The sequence below is a fragment of the Phacochoerus africanus genome, chromosome 5 (assembly GCF_016906955.1).
Source record: "Phacochoerus africanus isolate WHEZ1 chromosome 5, ROS_Pafr_v1, whole genome shotgun sequence".
NCBI lineage: Eukaryota > Metazoa > Chordata > Mammalia > Artiodactyla > Suidae > Phacochoerus > Phacochoerus africanus.
The window spans coordinates 99,422,244-99,440,175 of record NC_062548.1 but is presented as its reverse complement, the minus strand read 5'-3'; the positions used below and the strand labels follow the sequence as shown (position 1 = coordinate 99,440,175).

Below are 17,932 nucleotides of genomic sequence, written 5' to 3'. Positions count from 1 at the left end.
GTCTTTCGGTGAATGAAGTGGCCAGTGGGTTGGCAAATTACAGCAACATGGAGAGGAAGAGACCAAGAAACGAATTTTGTCTACAATGTTTGCTAGTAACAGCTTTTAAAATTATTAGGAGGCTACCAATTCTAGCTCTACCTAAAATAGGGTTTTCAATTATTTTGTTCAGTACACCAGAGCAAGAGGCCAAACCAATGAAATGAAATCTTCTGACAAGCTCCATGTGCTTTGACTGAGCTAGAAAACATGTGGAATGTCTCTTAGGTGACAGAACTTCCATTTGAAATCTCTTTTTTCCTTTAAAAAAAATATACATAGGAGTTCCCTTGTGGTGCAGAGGGTGAAGGATCCAGCCTTGACAGTGCAGTGGCTCAGGTTGCTGCTGTGTCACCAGTTTGATCCCTGGCCCAAGAAATTCCCATATGCCACAGGGCATGGCCAAAAAAAAAAAATATAGCATCACCAGTTAGGACAGCCTTTCAGTGTTTGCTCTATCCAGCTAAGGCACCTACCAGTTCCTCCTTGACAGCCACATCTTCTGCGCCATCTCTGCTCTGCAGGGGAGTCTTCTTCACCCGCGGTGCCCTCTTTGGTTTGGATTCCTTGGAAACAGGTGGCTTGCGGCTTCTGGGGACTTTCTTTTGGGGTTCCCAGGCACTATCCTCCTTGTCATCTTCAGAGGCAGATGATCTAGGAGTAAAATGACAGAAAAATTTCTAGGAAAAATGAAGCTGAATGTTAAGGTAATAAAGAGATATATGCTTCTTGAAAAAATAAGTTAGAAGGCATTTCATATAAAATGGGCTGATGTGAGCACAGATTATGAACAGACATTGCTAAAAATTGAAACAAGAGAGTCAACCAGAAATATCCTCCAATATACGATAAATCACTCTCCTCTTATCTAACCAGTACAAACATACATACACTCAAGACAGAGGAAATTATTTATTACCTTAAGTGATAAATGGCTTATTAACACCAGAGTCATAGTGAGGTTTCCCATTTTTAAGCAATGTCTATAAACATTTTTGATTGTCAAAACTGGGGTAGGGGAGGGAATGCTATTGGCAACTAATGGGTAGAGACAAGAGATGTTACTTACTAAACATCCTACGATGCAAAGGACAATCCCCATAGCGAAGAATTATCTGTTCAATAGTGTTAAGTTGAGAAACTGTGCTCCAAAGCAATATTAAAAACTCTCCTTACATTCTTTTTTTTTTTTTTAGGATGTTATATTCTAGTGTAAATGCTATATATTTAGTTGGTCACTTTCTTCTTGTTCAACAGTTTATCACCAACATTTAAACAAAGCCTAGGACACAGCATGAGTTCAATAAATATTTGTTGCATGAATGAATAAGACACAACCTTCTTAAATTCAAAATGACTTAAGAAGTTAGTGACAGAATGCATTTCCTTAAAATACATTCTCCCACCCCATAGAAAACCAATGTGCTTACAGCTCAGAGAGGGAAGAGAATTCATCTTTAGATACCACAGTCTGGACCTTTACTTTTGCTCTCCTTGGCAATGATGACATCTGGAAGAAGAAATAAAACATGAAACCAGCATGTTTTGTCTCACTTGAATAACTGATCACTTACTTTGTCTACAAAATGATGTGCCATTCAAAGCTAACACTCCAATAGCTCTGCTACAAGAAAATGCCATAAGAAAAAAAAAGTCAACCATTCACAAGCCTAAACATTGGTTTCTCCTTCTGTGGCTGCCAATTACAAGGGCAGCTAACAGCCTTCCAATGGTTTCAAAAGCCTGATGAGTGTGGGCCATCAATAAATTCTCAAAGGCTGGGAATTCTTCATTTTTTTAGAATCATGTGCTTGTGTATACTGCACATATTATTTGATAATTTGCCAATTATAAAGTCCTTTATTAAACTACACCTCAAAGACAAGAAATATTTTCCCTCTTCTTTATCTTCTTACAGTAGTAGAGATCCATCTACAAAGTTGACAGTCAAATAAATTATGATGATTGACTGAATCGATAGCCAGATTATTCCTAAATAAGATAATCTAGTCCCTTATAATAAAAGATCACAATATTTAAATAAAATAATTAATCACAAAGTCCACTAGAAAATATTTCCCAAAGTCAAAGATCCAGCTCTCAAAAAAACTGAGACAAATAACCAGAGATATCATATAATATAGGAAGTAAACAAATTTACTTTCGTGGATAAACTGTATTACCTAAGAATGTAGGTCAAACCATAAAAACTACCTTAGACTCTGACATGCTTGCAAACTTTTAAACAAGTTCCTAACCCAGTCATATGTTATAATGCCTCTGGTTGTAACTTGCACTTGGAGAAGAAAGGAACAACTCACAGAAATACCAAAGGGGCTGTCACAAAAGGGAGCATGTCTTCCCGAGGGCTATAGCTCAATTCAGAACTACTGGACAGGAGAGCACCCAGAGGGGACCAGGAGAACAAAAGGAAAACATCTCCAGAGGTAGACAGGCTATTCTTCCATCTTTTCCGCCACTCCCTTTTTGTAATTTTATGCTTATGCAGGTCATCATTGCTCAAATAAGTGCTTCTAGATACTGACCATAAAGGAATGGATAACTTGTGATTTTTGTGTTGGTATTTTACCACAATAAAACAAGAACAAAGACAGAGGAAGTCAGCGTATGATGGGGTGGCTTTTAAACCAGGGCAGAAATGGATTATTCAGTAAGTGTTAAGACAACCAGCTATCCCCCTGGAGGAAGACAAGTGTTTAATTCTTGCCATCACACTATGAACTAAAATATATTCCACACTGACTAATGACTTAAATGTACGAGATAAAACTACAATACTACAAAAAAAAAAAGTTATTTTCATAATTTTGAGTGGAGGTGGGAGAGGAAAGTTTTCTGAGGCATGAATCAGAATTCCAAAAGCCAAAAAGATTAGCAGACTTTACTATATAAAAATTAAAGTCCCAAGTCAGTAATGGGAGCATTTCAGAACCAAACCAATTTACTCTACAGTACCCTCAAAAAAAAAAAAAAAATCGCAGGGCACAGCAAGTGACACCTTGGAACTAAGGGTAAAGGGAGACAGGGCTGGGTGTTAAGCTGTCTGAGGCAAAGGAATACCTCTAGATGCCCTACTCTGCCTCATGCTATTAACAACTGTCCCAGGAAAAAGTCTGGAGGTTTCTCTGCAGAGAGTAAAACAGTCTCTAGACTAGAGGACACCAAATACAGCTGTGGACATGGGACCCATAAGATTGAAAGCTGAACAGATTCCCAGTCTCCTTCACCCACTAGGCTTCCCAAAAAGCTGCCAATCAGATGCTTACTCTCCAACAACGAAAATGAGAAGGCTTTTCCTTGAAGAATCTGACCAGAGCAAGAATAAAAAGCTGAAGGTGCTAAGCACTCCAACAAACAGCCCAAAGAGATCATCCACTCCTACCACCCCTTTCTATAATATACCTGATATCAGAACATTCCCACACAGGCCATCATGCATCAGTTCTAACTCCACACCTCAGCCTTAACAGAAATGTTTTAAATAGGGATAAACAAATCCTTGGCAGGCTCATAAAATTTTAATTAACCACTGAAGATTTCCCTAAAACGACTATTTCCAAATGCCCCTTTATCAGGCAACTTGGAAGCAACGCTACCATCAAACAATCAGGTGTGAACTTGTCCTTTGACAAGGAGGAAAAAAACATGAATCTGAAAAAGGAGGAGGTGGGAAAGGAGAATATGCACAAACACATAGGCCAGTTTCAGGCAGATCAGTTTAGAAAGAGTCTATACAGAAGCTAAGGACCTAGAAATTCTTTCTTAAAAACCGTATACTCCTACTTACTAACAAACCTAATACTTCCATCCCAGATCTTACCTCTGAGATTTAGATTTACATGACAAACTGCCTGCCTGTGAAGCTATTTAGATGCTTCATAGTTATCCAAAATTTAGCAAATCCACAATGAAAATCCTGATAACCAATCCTTGTCCCAAAATTCATTCCAACCTCAGTCTATCCCATCTTTATAAGTGGCACCACCATTCACCTAAGATGGAAGGTTATTTGCTAAGCTAGAACCTTGGGAAATTTTTAACAGCTTCACTGAGTTATAACTGACATACAATAAACTGTTCATTTAAAGCGTACAAATTTGATAAATTTTGACATATGTATACTCATCTCCACAATCAAGATACTAAACACATCCACCATCTCTAAAGTTTCATCTGCTAAACCTAAAGCCTGCACATCTTTCTCTTCTCTCCCACATCCAGTCTATTAGTAAGTCACATAAACTCTGCCTCCAAAATGGACCTTAACTTTCTATGATCTCCAGTGAGGTTTTAGTTCCCAATGCTTTTCACCTGGACTACTATAATAGCCTCTTAACTGGCTTCCCTGCTTCCCTCTTGCTTCTAAAACCCATTCTTCACACAGGCATTCAAACAATCTATTAGAAAATACTTTAAAACCATTCAATGACTTCCTGCTCCATCCTGCACTTAGAATCAAATCATATTTTTTTATCAAAGCCTTCTAAAGACGCTTTGAAGTGACCTCTGCCTACCTTTCTAACCACATTTACCATTCAATGTAGCTCCTCAGCCATAGTCATTCTTTCAGTCCTTGCAACCAGCATGATTCTTTCCCACATCAGGTTCCCTCTGTCTGGAGCACTATTCCCCCTGCTCATCAATAGGCTGGCTCCTGCTCATCTCTTAGATCTCAATATTTTAGAACTAAAATAGGTTTCTCAGGAATAATATTATTCTAGGACCCTATTTATTTCCTTTACACAGTACCATATAACATAATCTGTAATTATCCTTGTTTATTGCCTGCATCCCCCATGTTCACTTCATGGAGATAGATGCCATGAGGGAACCACATTTGTATCATTCATTGCTGTATCACACAGAGCTTGGCACTTAATAGCTGCTCTATAACTATTTTTAAAATGAACATAAGAATATATATATATACATATAGTCTCTATAGAAGAATATACATTCTCCCCATCACTATTAGGCAGCATCACACATGGCACTCATTGTTTTCTTGAAAAAGGGATGGTACAAAAGAACATTTATTTCTATTCTTAGTGGCTTGAGATTTTCCATCCTTCCCAAGCTCTCTTATTTCTGTGGGCACATAAGCATATTCAAAATAAGTAACTTGGAGGTTGCTATGATGTTACTAAAGAGAGGAGGCAAGTGAAAATGGGAGTGGGGAGGGAGTGGAAAGAACTCCACAAACACAAATATTACATTAAAATTGGGAAAACAATTTGATAACTTAAAGTGGAACAGAGAGAAACAACTTTTTAAGAGGCATCTAAAGAAGTTTTCCTAAGGGTATCAACAGAAGTGCTTGGAACGTCACCACAGATCCCTAACCAAGTAATAAAAACAAAATACTAGAGCTGCAAAGAGCTTCGGAAATCAGACAGTCCTACACCTTTATGAATGAGAAGCCTGAGATCCAATGGGGATGAAATGTTTTACTCAAAGGGAAGATACATGTGGCAGATAGAACCCAAAGCCCCTAACACCAAGCCGTTGCCCGAACACCATTGCACATACATTATATTAATGACATGCTGTCGAGTGGGAGGTTCAAGGAAAGTTGCCTAGAGAGTTCCCATTCATTCTTTTCCTCAACAGTTATTCAGCACCTCCTATATTCCAGGCACACTGCTGAGGATGAAGTTGATCCTGCCAGGACCAAGATCTGAGAATGAAATGGGCGCTTCCTCCCCACGTCCGATCATTTAACGGGTGAAAACAATCTAGGTTTGCCCGGGCTTTCCCACGTCTTGCCCCTATGCGCTAAGAGAGCTGCAATTTCCCTGAGAAGACGCGCCAGGTTAACACGCGGCAACCGGGAGGGGTTTTCAGAGAGTAGGGTGTGCGATACAAACTGAAGACAGTAAAATGTAATGAAACTTCTCACTTTAAAAAGGGATGTTATTTCCCAAATGAGAGCTCTGAACTTTTTAAATGGCCCCAAAAATACCAGAGCCCAGGCGCCGGGCTCGCGCGAGCCCGCAAGAACACCGCCAAGGCGGACGCTCAGCTCACCTTCCCGCCCGGAGTATCTGGAGGCCCGGGATTCTGTGTGTGCGAACACATCTTCCGGTTCCCGCCGGAAGTTTTTCAAACGCCGGAAGTCCCGCCTGGCTCGCGGTAAAGGCGCCGGGCTCCCAGAGCAGGGTGGAGCCAAGCTGAGCGGAGGCGGGGCTAGAGCAAGGATTCCGTGGGAGCTCTGGGATGGGGCCCGCCCAGGGCTGGGAGCGGAGTTCCACTTACCCGGATCCGGCGGAGTTGCGGTCGGAGGCGCTTGCGAAGGCGGAGGCGCCTCCTCGTTTTTCTTTTCCTTATTTTAACAGTTTGTTTTTGTTTTCTTCTGTTCTCGTTTAAGTTTAATCAAAACTGTTTGTGTTTATCGTATGATGTATAGTTTTCAGTGGAAAAGGTAAAAAATGGTCAAGCTTTATTCTAAAGTCAGTTTTAAGTGTTAACTACTCCAAAGAGAAGGGTTTTCTCTAATCTTGTGGAAATAGCCAAATTTTATCCCTTCTTGATAAGCCCTCCCTCTGCCTCTGAGGATCAGGGAAGGTTGAGTCCCAGAGTGCTCACTCTCTTACTTTGGTCTCTCAGGCAGCTTGGGGGAGGCTCCGGTCAAGATGGCGGAAAAGAGGGGAGCTCCCCGCCTCCCACAAATACATAAAAAATACATCTACTTGTAGAACACTTCTCACAGGATACCTCTTGAACGCTGGCAGAAAATCTCAAACACCAAAAACCACAAGAAAGCTCTCCACTTAACCAGGTAGGACAAAAGAAAAAAAAGTAATTTCAAGCAGCTTGGTACACTGCCAAGCACACTAACTTGTAAACCTGGTTTTCAGAGGAACTCCCTAGTGCACTGGGCAAATGCTTTATGAGTTTATTTCCACAGCCTAGCCCTCCATCTCACTCCTTACCCGATACGATACACCACAAATGTTAAGGGTGAATACTCTCTGAATTAATTTACTTGAGGCAAATTCAGATCCCCTTTATCTAACTTTCTTGGGCAAGAATGGGAAAAAAAATTTTTTTTGACTGCACCCATTGCATGTGGAAGTTCCCAGGTCAGTGGTCAAACCCAGGCCACAGCAGTGACAATTCTTCCATACCCTAGGCCCCACTTTTTTTCACCAACCCAACTTAAAAGCTAGAAGGGCCACCCCAGCAATTTTTCTTTCTCTTTACCTTCAATGTATTTTCTCAAATCAGTTTGCATTAGAAATAAAAAATGATTTGGTTTTTGGTAGTGGTGTTTTTTTGTTTTTGTTTTTGCCAAGTATATTAAACGTTAAGCCACAGAAGGAATTAGATTGTAAAATGAAAGAAATGAGGCTACTGTTAACCTAGATTAAAATTTAGCGAATGAAAATCCCATGTATTTGTTTTAGAAGGCTCTAAAGAGCAGCTTTCCACGCTACTGACTCATTTCCAGGGACTTTTAAGTGCAGAAGAGCTGAGCGAGCTATTGAAATGACTCTTTGGGTGGTACAGATTCACCCAAAGAGGACATAAACTTTATTGGCAAATTTTTGCAATGAGGAAGAAAACAGGACTCTTTACCCTTAATGTCTCTTCTTCTATATCTAATATTCTTGGCCGTAAGAATCCATTTCTGAGATGGTATAGGAGGTTTTTTCTTTCTTAATTTGCAGCCTTATGTTGCCTTTTGCAGTGGTTCCGGAAAATCTAGAACTCTCAGCTACAATCACATATGCTGCACAATTTCTAGTTCTGAAAGAATACTGAAGAACACATTATAGTTCAAGATTTCGGGAAGGCAAGTTCAGGTCATAATAATCAACAATAACTTACTATTTAGCATTCATTTACTTTTGATGTCTAATTGTACAACACATATTTAAGATAGGGCTGGATCTGGGTGAAACAATATTCTACAAAATCTTTTGATACAATTCCTGTCCTGCGGGAATTTTCAAACAAGATGGTGGACTAAATACAGTCACATGAGATAAAAACCCAGACAAGACAGTCTAGATTCCAGGGTTAAGTCATGCATGGTAGTAGCTATGCGGGCAAGAGTAGGGGTTGGCCAGCATATTGTTGGACCTCAATTCCCCTCTCCTCCGTAGGGATATTTGCCTTTCAACTGGGGAATTAAAAATGATTACTAAGCTAAAGTAAGTAACCTGGTAAAATTTTAGACATCAGACATCTGGAGAAAATAAAAGGTAAGGCAGGATTCTCTAAAATTAATGTAAGTGGTTACTGACTCCAAAGTCAAGGAAGATTGTGGAGAACACATTTCCCTTGGGATTTTGCAGGAAAGCCACACCCACTAAAAGCTGTCAAGGGAAATTTGTATTTCACTAAGTAAAAACCACTGCAAAAACTACCTTTTCTCGGAATTCTCATTGTGGTGCAGCAGAAACGAATCCGACTAGTAACTGTGAGGTTGTGGTTTTGATCCCTGGCCTCGCTCGGTATATTAAGGATCTGACGTTGCTGTGAGCTCTGGTGTAGGCTGCAGACACAGCTGGGAACCTTCGTTCTGTGGCTGTGGAGTAGGACGGCAGCTGCAGCTCCAATTCGACCCCTAGCCTGGGAATCTCCTTATACCATGGGTGCCACCCTAAAAAGCAAAAACAAAATGAACATTTTTTTAAAACAAACAAAAAACTGCCTTTTCTCTTTAGGACTTTGCCCAGTCTGTTGTTTACCTTAAGTGCTGAATTCCAGGATATTTGTGGGTTTATTTTTTTTTAATTTTTTCAGAATTGTATACTTTAATTTTTATTACTCCATGAATTTCATTACATTTTTTATAGTTGTACAGAGATCATCACAAATTACAGCATTCCCATCCCAAACCACCAGTGCATCCCCCCACCCCTCAACCTGTCTCATTTGGAAACCATAGGTTTTTCAAGGTCTGTGAGTCAGTATCTGTTCTGCAAAGAAGTCCACTGTGTCCTTTTTTTAGATTCCGCGTGTAAGTGATAGCATATGATGTTGGTGTCTCCCTGTCTGACTGACTTCACTTAGCATGATAATTTCTAGGTCCATCCATGTTGCTACAAATGCCATTATTTCTTTCCTTTTCATGGCTGAGTAATATTCCATTGTATATATGTACCACATGTTCTTTATCCACCCTGTCGGTGGACAATTAGGTTGTTTCCATGTCTTGGCTGTTGTATGTTGTGCTGCAATGAACATTGTAGTGCATGTATCTTTCCGAGTCATGGTTTTCTCTGGATAGATGCCCAGCAGTGGATTGCTTGATCAAATGGTAATTCCATTTTTAGTTTTCTGAGGAATCTCCATACTGTTTTCCGCAGTGGTTTTACCAGTTTACATTCCCACCAACAGTGTAAGAGAGTTCCCTTTTCTCCACACCCTCTCCAGCATTTATTGTTTGTAGACTTTCTGATGATGGCCATTCTGGCCAGTGTAAGATGGTACCTCATAGTGGTTTTGATTGGCATTTCTCTAATAACTAGTGATGTAGAACAACTTTTCATGTGTCTTTTGGCCATTTGTATGTCTTGTTTGGAGAATTGTCTGTTTAGATCTTCTGCCCATTTTTTGATGGGGGTGTTTGTTTGTTTTTTTGGTATTGAGCTACAGAAGATGTTTATAAATTTTGGAGATTAATCCCTTGTCAGTTGCTTCATTTGCAAATATTTTCTCCCATTCTGTGGGTTGTCTTTTTTTTTTTTTCCTTTTTGTCTTTTTAGGGACCCACCCGCAGCAAATGGAGGTTCCAGATTAGGGGTCTAATCAGAACTGTAGCCACCAGCCTACACCACAGCCACAGCAATGCTGGATCCAAGTATCTGTGAACTAAACACAGCTCACAGCAATACCAGATCCTTAACCCACTGAGTGAGGCCAGGGATCAAACCTGCAACCTCATGGTTCCTAGCTGGATGTGTTTAGGCTGCACCAGGATGGGAACTCCTTGTTATCTTTAGGGTTTCCTTTGCTGTGCAGAAACTTTTAAGTTTAATTAATTCCCATTTGTTTATTTTTGTTTTTATTGTCATTACTCTAGGAGGTGGATCTGAGAAGATGTTGCTGTGGTTTATGTCAGAGTGCTTGGCCTATGTTTTCCTCTAAGAGTTTTATACTATCTGGTCTTATATTTAGGTCTTTAATCCATTTTGAGTTTATTTTTGTGATGGTGTTAAGAAGTGTTCTAATTTCATTCTTTTCCATGTGGCTGTCCAGTTTTCCCAGCACCACTTATTGAAGGGGTTGTCTTTTATCAACTGTATATTCTTGCCTCCTTTATCAATATTAGTTGACCATAGGTGCGTGGATTTAATTCTGGGCTTTCTATCTGTTCCACTAATCTATATTTCTGTTTTTGTGCCAGGACCATATTGTTTTGATGACTGTTTCTTTGTAGTGTAGTCTGAAGTCAGGAAGCCTGATTCCTTCAGCTCCATTTTTCTTTCTTAGGATGTCTTTGGCTATTATGGGTCTTTTGTGCTTCCAAACAAACTTTAAAACATTTTGTTCTGGAGTTCCCTTCGTGACTCAGTGGTTAATGAATCCGACTAGGAACCACGAGGTTGTGGGTTCGATCTCTGGCCTTGCTCAGTGCGTTAAGGATCCAGCATTGCTGTGAGCTGTGGTGTAGGTCACAGACGTGGCTCAGATTCCACATTGCTGTGGCTGTGGTGTAGGTCTCAGATGGGGCTTGGATCCCGCATTGCTGTGGCTGTGGTGTAGGTCGCAGATGCGGCTCAGATCCCGCATTGCTGTGGCTGTGCTGTAGGTCACAGATGCATCTTGGATCCCACATTGCTGTGGCTGCTGGCGTAGGCCAGCAGAAACAGCTCCAATTGGACCCCTAGCCTGGGAACCTCATATGCCACTAGTGCAGCTCTAGAAAAGGCAAAAAGACCAAAAAAAAAAAATTTGTTCAAGTTCTGCGAAAAATGTCCTTGGTAATTTGATAGGGATTGCATTGAATCTGTAGATTGCCTTGGGTAGTGTAGTCATTTTGATATTATTGGTTCTTCAGTCCAAGAGCATGGCATGTCTTTCCATCTGTTTTGTGTCATTTTTGATTTCTTTCATCAGCATCTTATAGTTTTCAGAGTACAGGTCTTTTGTCATTTTAGGTAGGTTTATTCCTAAGTATTTTATTCTTTTTGATGTGATGGTAAATTGGATTGTTTCCCTAATTTCTCTTTCTGAGCTCTTGTTGTTAGTATATAGAAATGCAGTTGATTTCTGTGTATTAATTTTGTATCCCGCGACTTTGCCAGATTCATGGATGAGCTCTAACAGTTTTCTGGTGGAGTCTTTAGAATTATCTAGCTACAGTATCATGTCATCTGCAAACAGTGATAGTTTTGCTTCTTCCTTTCCAATTTGGATTCCTTTTATTTCTTTTTCTTCACTGATTGCCATGGCTAGGACTTCCAAAACTATGTTGATTAATAGTGGTGAGAGCGGACATCCTTGTCTTGTTCCTGATCTCAGCAGGAATTCTTTCAGCTTGTCACCATTGAGATTGATGTTAGCTCTGGGTTTGTCAAAAATGGCCTTTGTTATGTTGAAGTAGGTTCCCTCTATGCCCACTTTATGAAGAGTTTTCATCAGAAATGGGAGTTGGATTTTGTCAAAGGCTTTTTCTGCATCTGCTGAGAGGATCATATGGTTTTTATTTTTCAGTTTGTTATTGCAGTGTATTACACTGATTGATCTGCAGATATTGAAGAATCTTTGCATCCCTGGGATAAATCCCACATGGTCATGATGTACAATCCTTTTAATGTATTGTTAGATTCAGTTTGCTAGGTATTTTGTTGGGGATTTTTATATCTATTTTCATCAGTGAAATTGGCTTATAATTTTCATTTTTTTTGTGTGTGTGTGGTATCTTTGTCTGGTTCTGGTATCAGGGTAATTGTGGCCTCAGAGATTGAGTTTCGTAGTGTTCCTTCCTCTACAATTTTTTGGAACAGTTTCAGAAGGAGAGGTGTTAGCACTTCTCTAAATGTTTCATAGAATTCACCTGTGAAGCCATCTGATCTTTTGGACTTCTGTTTGTTGGAAGTTTTTAAATCACAGTTTCAATTTCAGTACTTGTGATTGGTCCATTCATCTTTTCTATTTTGTCTTGGTTTAGTCTTGGAAGATTGCACTTTTAGAATTTGCCCATTTCGTCTAGGTTTTCCATTTTATTGGCATATAGTTGCATGTTGCAGTCTCTTATAATCCTTTGTATTTCTTTTTTTTTTCTACCATAAAGTATGGTAACCCAGTTACATATACATGTATACATTCTTTTTTCACACATTATCATGCTCCATTGTAAGTGACTAGACATAGTTCCCAGTGCTGCACAGCAGGATTTCATTGCCAATCCATTCCAAAAGCAATAGTCTGCATCTATTAACCCCAAGCTTCCAATCCATCCCACTCCCTCCCCCTCCCACTTGGCAACCACAGGTCTATTCTTCAGGTCCATGATTTTCTTTTCTGTGGAAAGGTTCATTTGTGCCATATATTAGATTCCAGATATAAGTGATATCGTATGGTATTTGTCTTTTTCTGACTTACTTCACTCAGGTTGAGATTCTCTAGTTCCAACCATGTTGCTGCAAATGGCATTATTTTGTTCTTTTTATGGCTGAGTAGTATTCCATTGTGTATATATACCACATCTTCCTAGTCCAATCATCTGTTAGTGGACATTTGGGTTGTTTCCATGTCTTGGCTATTGTGGACAGTGCTGCAATAAACATGCAGGTACATGGGTCTTTTTCACGGCAAGTTTTGTCCGGATAGATGCCCAAGAGTGGGGTTGCTGGGTCATATGGTGGTTCTATGAATAGTTTTCTAAGGTACCTCCATACTGTTCTCCATAGTGGTTGTACCAGCTTACATTCTGACCAATAGTGCAGGAGGGTTCCCTTTGTTCCTTTGTATTTCTGTGATGTCCATTATAACTTCTCCTTTTTTGTTTCTAATTTTATTGATTTGAGTCCTCTCTCTTTTTTTCTTGATAAGTCTGGCTAAAGGTTTATCAATTTTGTTGATCTCTTCAAAGAACCAGCTTTTAGTTTCATTGATCTTTTCTATGGCTATCTCTGTTTCTATTTCATATATTTCTGCTCTGATCTTTATGATTTCTTTCCTTCTACTAACTTTGGGTCTTGTCTGTTCTTCTCTCTCTAGCTGCTTTAAGTGTAAATTTAGGTTCTTTATTTGAGCTTCTTCTTGTTTCTTGACATAGGCTTGTATTGCTATAAACTTGCCTCTCAGAACTGCTTTTGCTGAACTCCATAGCTTTTGGAGTGTTGTATCTGTGTTGTCATTTGCTTCTAGATATTTTTTAATTTCCTCTTTGATTTCTTCAGTGATTCATTGGTTGTTTAGTAGCATGTTGTTTAGTCTCACGTGTTTGTGTTTTCTGCAGATTTTTTTCTTGTTGTTGATTTCCAGTTGTATAGCAGTGTGTTCAGAAAAGATGCTTGATATGACTTCAATTTTCTTAAAATTACCAAGGCTTGATTTGTTGCCCAGAATGTGATCAGTCCTAGAGAATGTTCCATGTGCACTTGAGAAGAATGTGTATTCTGCTGCTTTTGGATAGCATGTCCCATAAATATCTATTAAATCCATTTGGTCTAATGCTTCATTCAGGGCCTGTATTTCCTTGTTGATTTTATGTCTGGATGATCTGTCCATTGCTGTAAGTGGGGTGTTAAAATCCCCCACTATTATTGTGTTATTATCACTTTCTCCTTTTAAGGTCATTAGCAGTTGCCTTATATATTGAGGTGATCCTATGTTGGGTGCATATATGTTTACAAGTGTTATATCTTCTGAGATTGATCCTTCGAGCATTATGTAATGTCCTTCCTTGTCTCTTATGATATTCTTTATTTTAAGGTCTATTTTGTTTGATATGAGTATTGCTACTCCAGCTTTCTTTTGATTCCTGTTTGCATGGAATATTTTCTTCCATCCTCTCTCTCTTAATTTGTGTGTGTCGCTAGAAGCAAAATGGATCTTTTGAAGACAGCATATATATGGGTCTTGTTTTTGTATCCATTCAGCCAGTCTATGTCTTTTGATTGGGGCATTTAGTCCATTAGCATTTAAGGTAATTATTGATAGGTATGTTCTTACTGCCATTTTATTAACTGTTTTGGACTTGTTTTGTTGCTCTTTTTTCTTCCCTTCTTCTCTTGTTCTCTCTTCTTGTGGTTTGATGATTATCTTTAGTTTTGTATTTGGGTTGCTTTTTATTTGCGTGTGTATCAATTGTAGATTTTTTGGTTTGCAGTTACCCCGATAAAGGAGTACGTGTGTGTGTGTGTGTGTGTGTGTGTGTGTCTGTATATTTGTGTGTATATATGTATATATGTATGAGATTGTTTTAAGTTGTTGGTCTCTTAATTGCAAGTGCATTTCCAATGTCCTGCTTGTGTACCCTCCTCATTATTTCTGATTTTGGTAGCATATTCATGCATGAATGATTTCCTACCTTTATTAGGGAGCCTTGTCATTTGTGGTATTTTTGTTTATTGTGGCCTTTTCTTTTCTGCCTAGAGAAGTTCCTTTAATATTTGTTGTAAAGCTAGTTTACTGTTGCTGAATTCTCTTAGCTTTTGCTTATCTGTAAAGCTTTTGATTTCTCCTTCAAATCTGAATGAAAGCCTTGCTAGGTAAAGTAATCCTGGTTGAAGGTTTTTTTCCTTTCATCACTTTAAGTATGTTGTGCCACTCCCTTCTGGCCTGCAGAGTTTCTGCTGAAAAATCTGCTGATATCATTATTGGGGTTCCCTTGTATGTTATTTGTTTCTTTTCCCTAGATGCTGTCAATATTTTCTCTTTGTCTTAAATTTTAGTCATTGATTAGTATGTGTCTCAGGGTATTCCTCCTTGGGTTTATTTTATATGGTATTCATTGTGCTTCCTGGATTTGAGTGAGTGGTTCTTTTCCCACGTTGGGGAAGTTTTTGGCTATTATCTCTTCAAACATTTTTTCCTGTCCCTTTCTCTCTCTCTTCTATAATACAGATGTTTGTGCATTTAACATTGTCCCAGGGTTCTCTTTGATTGTCTTCATTTCTTTTCAATCTTTTTTCTCTTTTCTGTTCTGCATCAGTGATTTCCACTAGTCTGTCCTACACCTGGCTTATTCATTCTTCCTCCTCCTGTATTCTTCTGTTGGTTACTTCTAGTGAATTTTTCATTTCAGTTATTGTATTTTGCATCTCTGCTTGCTTAAGCTTTAAATCTTGTATTTCTTTGCTCAATTTTTGCTATAAATTATCAATATTTGCCTCCAGTTTATTTCCAGTGTCTTGCATCATCTTCAGCATCATCAGTCTAGTCTTTTTCCTGGAGGCTGATAATCTCCAGATCACTTAGCTGTTCTTCTGGGTTTTTTCCTTTCTCCCTCATGTTAGTTATAGTTCTCTGTCTTTTCATTTGTATAGGTTTTTGATGTGACCTTTTTACAGACAATAGAATTGCAACCTCTCTTACTTCTGGTGTCTGCCCGCCTTGTGGCTGAAGTTGGTACTGGGGCTTGCTATAGGCTTCCTGATGGGAGGGACCTGTGCCTCTGGTAGGTGGGGCTGATTCTTATCCCTCTGGTGGGTGGGGCTTTGTCTCTGGGTGAGATCAGAGGTGGCTGTGTGCCTGGGGGGTCTTTAGGCAGCCTGTCCACTGATGGGTGGGGCTTTGATCCCACCGGGATTATTGTTTAGCCTGGGGGTTCTCAGCCCTGATGGGTGGGGCCAGGTTTTCCCAAAATGGCCACCTCTCAAAGAGCACACACTGATGAATATTCCTGAGAGCTTTGCCTCCAATGTCCTTCCCCCACAACAAGTCCCAGTCACCCCCTGTTTTTCCAGGAGATCTTCCAGGAACGGCAGTCAGGTGTGACCCAGATTCCTATGGAGACTTGCTTTGCCCTGGGACCCAGTGCACAGGAAAGCCTGTGTGAGCCTTTTGAGAATGGGGTCTCTGTTTCCTCCAGTCCCGTGGAGCTCCTGTGCACAAGCCCCACTGGCCTCCAAAGCCAGATGCTCCGGGGCCTCTTTCTCCCAATGCCAGATCCCCAGGTGTGGGGACCTAATGTGGGTCTCAGAACTCTGATTCCTGTAGGTGAGTCTCTGTGACACAGTTACTTTCCAGTCTGTGGGCTTCCCACCTGGAGGGTATGGGGTTGCTTATATGACATAATCAGCCCTTCCTACCTTCTTGATGTGGTCTCCTCTTTGTCTTCTGGAGTAGGATATCTTTTTGAAAGTTTCCAGTCCATTTTGTTGATGATTGTTCAGCATTTGATTGTAATTTTGTTGTTTTTTATGAGAGAAGGTGATTGCCAGTCCTTCTATTTTGTCTGAAATTTGTGAGTTTAGATTCGCAGCCTGGAATATTCTGAACACCAACCGGAGACAGTGCAATAGTTTTGGAGTCATGAAAACATGTTTAAGGTTTGCTTGGAGGTTATTTGTTTTATTTCTCCAAAGCATACTGCTCTTTGTATGATATTCATTGGTATGTATTACCATAATAATAATAGTAATAAGTTACCATCATTCCTCATCTACCATGTGCCCAGTGCTGAGCTACTGTTTTTATATGTATTTGTGGATTTAATGCATGTGTCCACTCAATGAGATGTTGCTATTATCCTCTTTTTTTATCCTCTTTTTATACAGTGAGAAGGACAGGTATAGAGAAGTTAAATAACTCATCCAAGGTCATATTAACTATTAAATTGCAGACGTGGGATTCAAACCAGTGATCTGCCCTACTCCAAATCCAGTCATCCTAAAGATATCCATGTACTACTATCAACATAAAGCAAAGGTCTTTTCTTTCTCCATTATGGTGGCCAGTGTAATACTCAGAATACTTGAGATGCTCAAGAACTACTGAATCTCTAAATACAGTAAATGAAGTACTATCTACCCACCTAAAACACAGCAAGGCCATTCTCTCTTGACTAAAAATGAATTTAAGTTCCACAGGAACAAAAATTTTTAATATAGGTGCAACTGTTTCACCTACTAAATACTTGGATCTAATTCCTACAACTAAGTCTTAATCATTTTGGTCTCCCTTTCTCCAGTTATCCCTCCATGCACATAGTGGCTAATAATACATGACAAGTAATAGGTCCTCAGTAAAATAGTAGACTAACTCCTGGACCTCAGAATATGCCTGGAATAAAGAAAAATCCTTCCTTGCAGTAGAAACATAATCTAAAGCTTAAACCACTCAGAAGATGGGGTACTATTTTTAAAATCAAGTGTACTTTTAGAAATTCAAACATCTTATCATTTAGCAAAGGCAGAAGACTCCATTTCAGATTAGAGAATGTACAAATTGATCCTGAGACCTATTTCATAAATTTGTATGCCCACCCACCTTCCCACTATGAGAAGTTCTCACTCCTAAACACTAAAGCTCATTGGTTTCAATGGGTTTCTCTCAATAATTCAGCCAAGAACTTAAGAGATTTCCTCCAAAGTCTAAGCGATTGGGAAGCAGAGAGGCGACCGCCTGTTTTCCAGATGAGAAAGTGGTTTCTTGTCAAGTGAGGTAGACCAGGCTGGTAGATGTGTTCCCAAACTTAGCCTGGCCTATTGCTCTTTCATTCTGTCTGGGAACAGCAGCATAATTCTGAAGTGCTAGCCTAGTACTGAGGACATTATTCTAGCCCAGTAAGTTTATCAGTCTTTTGTGTAAAAGAAAAAAAGAATCAAGAGATTAAAATCCCAATCAAATGGATCTTGAGAAGTCATCAGTTAAGCCTGAGGAAATTAATTGTACAGATTTTTCAAGGAAGTGGATATTCAGGCATCATTCAAAGGGATTACATGCATTTAAATTTAGCTTACCAGAA

At 39.5% G+C, this 17,932-nt stretch overlaps 1 protein-coding gene across 2 annotated transcripts in view; it reads right to left on the bottom strand.

The window, feature by feature from the left end:
• Positions 1-6,152, bottom strand: part of SRBD1 (S1 RNA binding domain 1) — a 227,000-nt gene extending 220,848 nt beyond the window's left edge. For both annotated transcript variants that reach the window (XM_047782149.1, XM_047782150.1), the window contains exons 1-3: positions 6,088-6,152; positions 1,470-1,549; positions 516-693 (exon numbers count right to left, since the gene is read on the bottom strand). In XM_047782149.1, coding sequence (XP_047638105.1) covers positions 516-693; positions 1,470-1,549; positions 6,088-6,138 — 309 coding nt within the window. In that variant the 5' untranslated portion in view covers positions 6,139-6,152. The remainder of the gene's footprint in view (positions 1-515; positions 694-1,469; positions 1,550-6,087) is intronic.
• Positions 6,153-17,932: the final 11,780 nt, after the last annotated feature.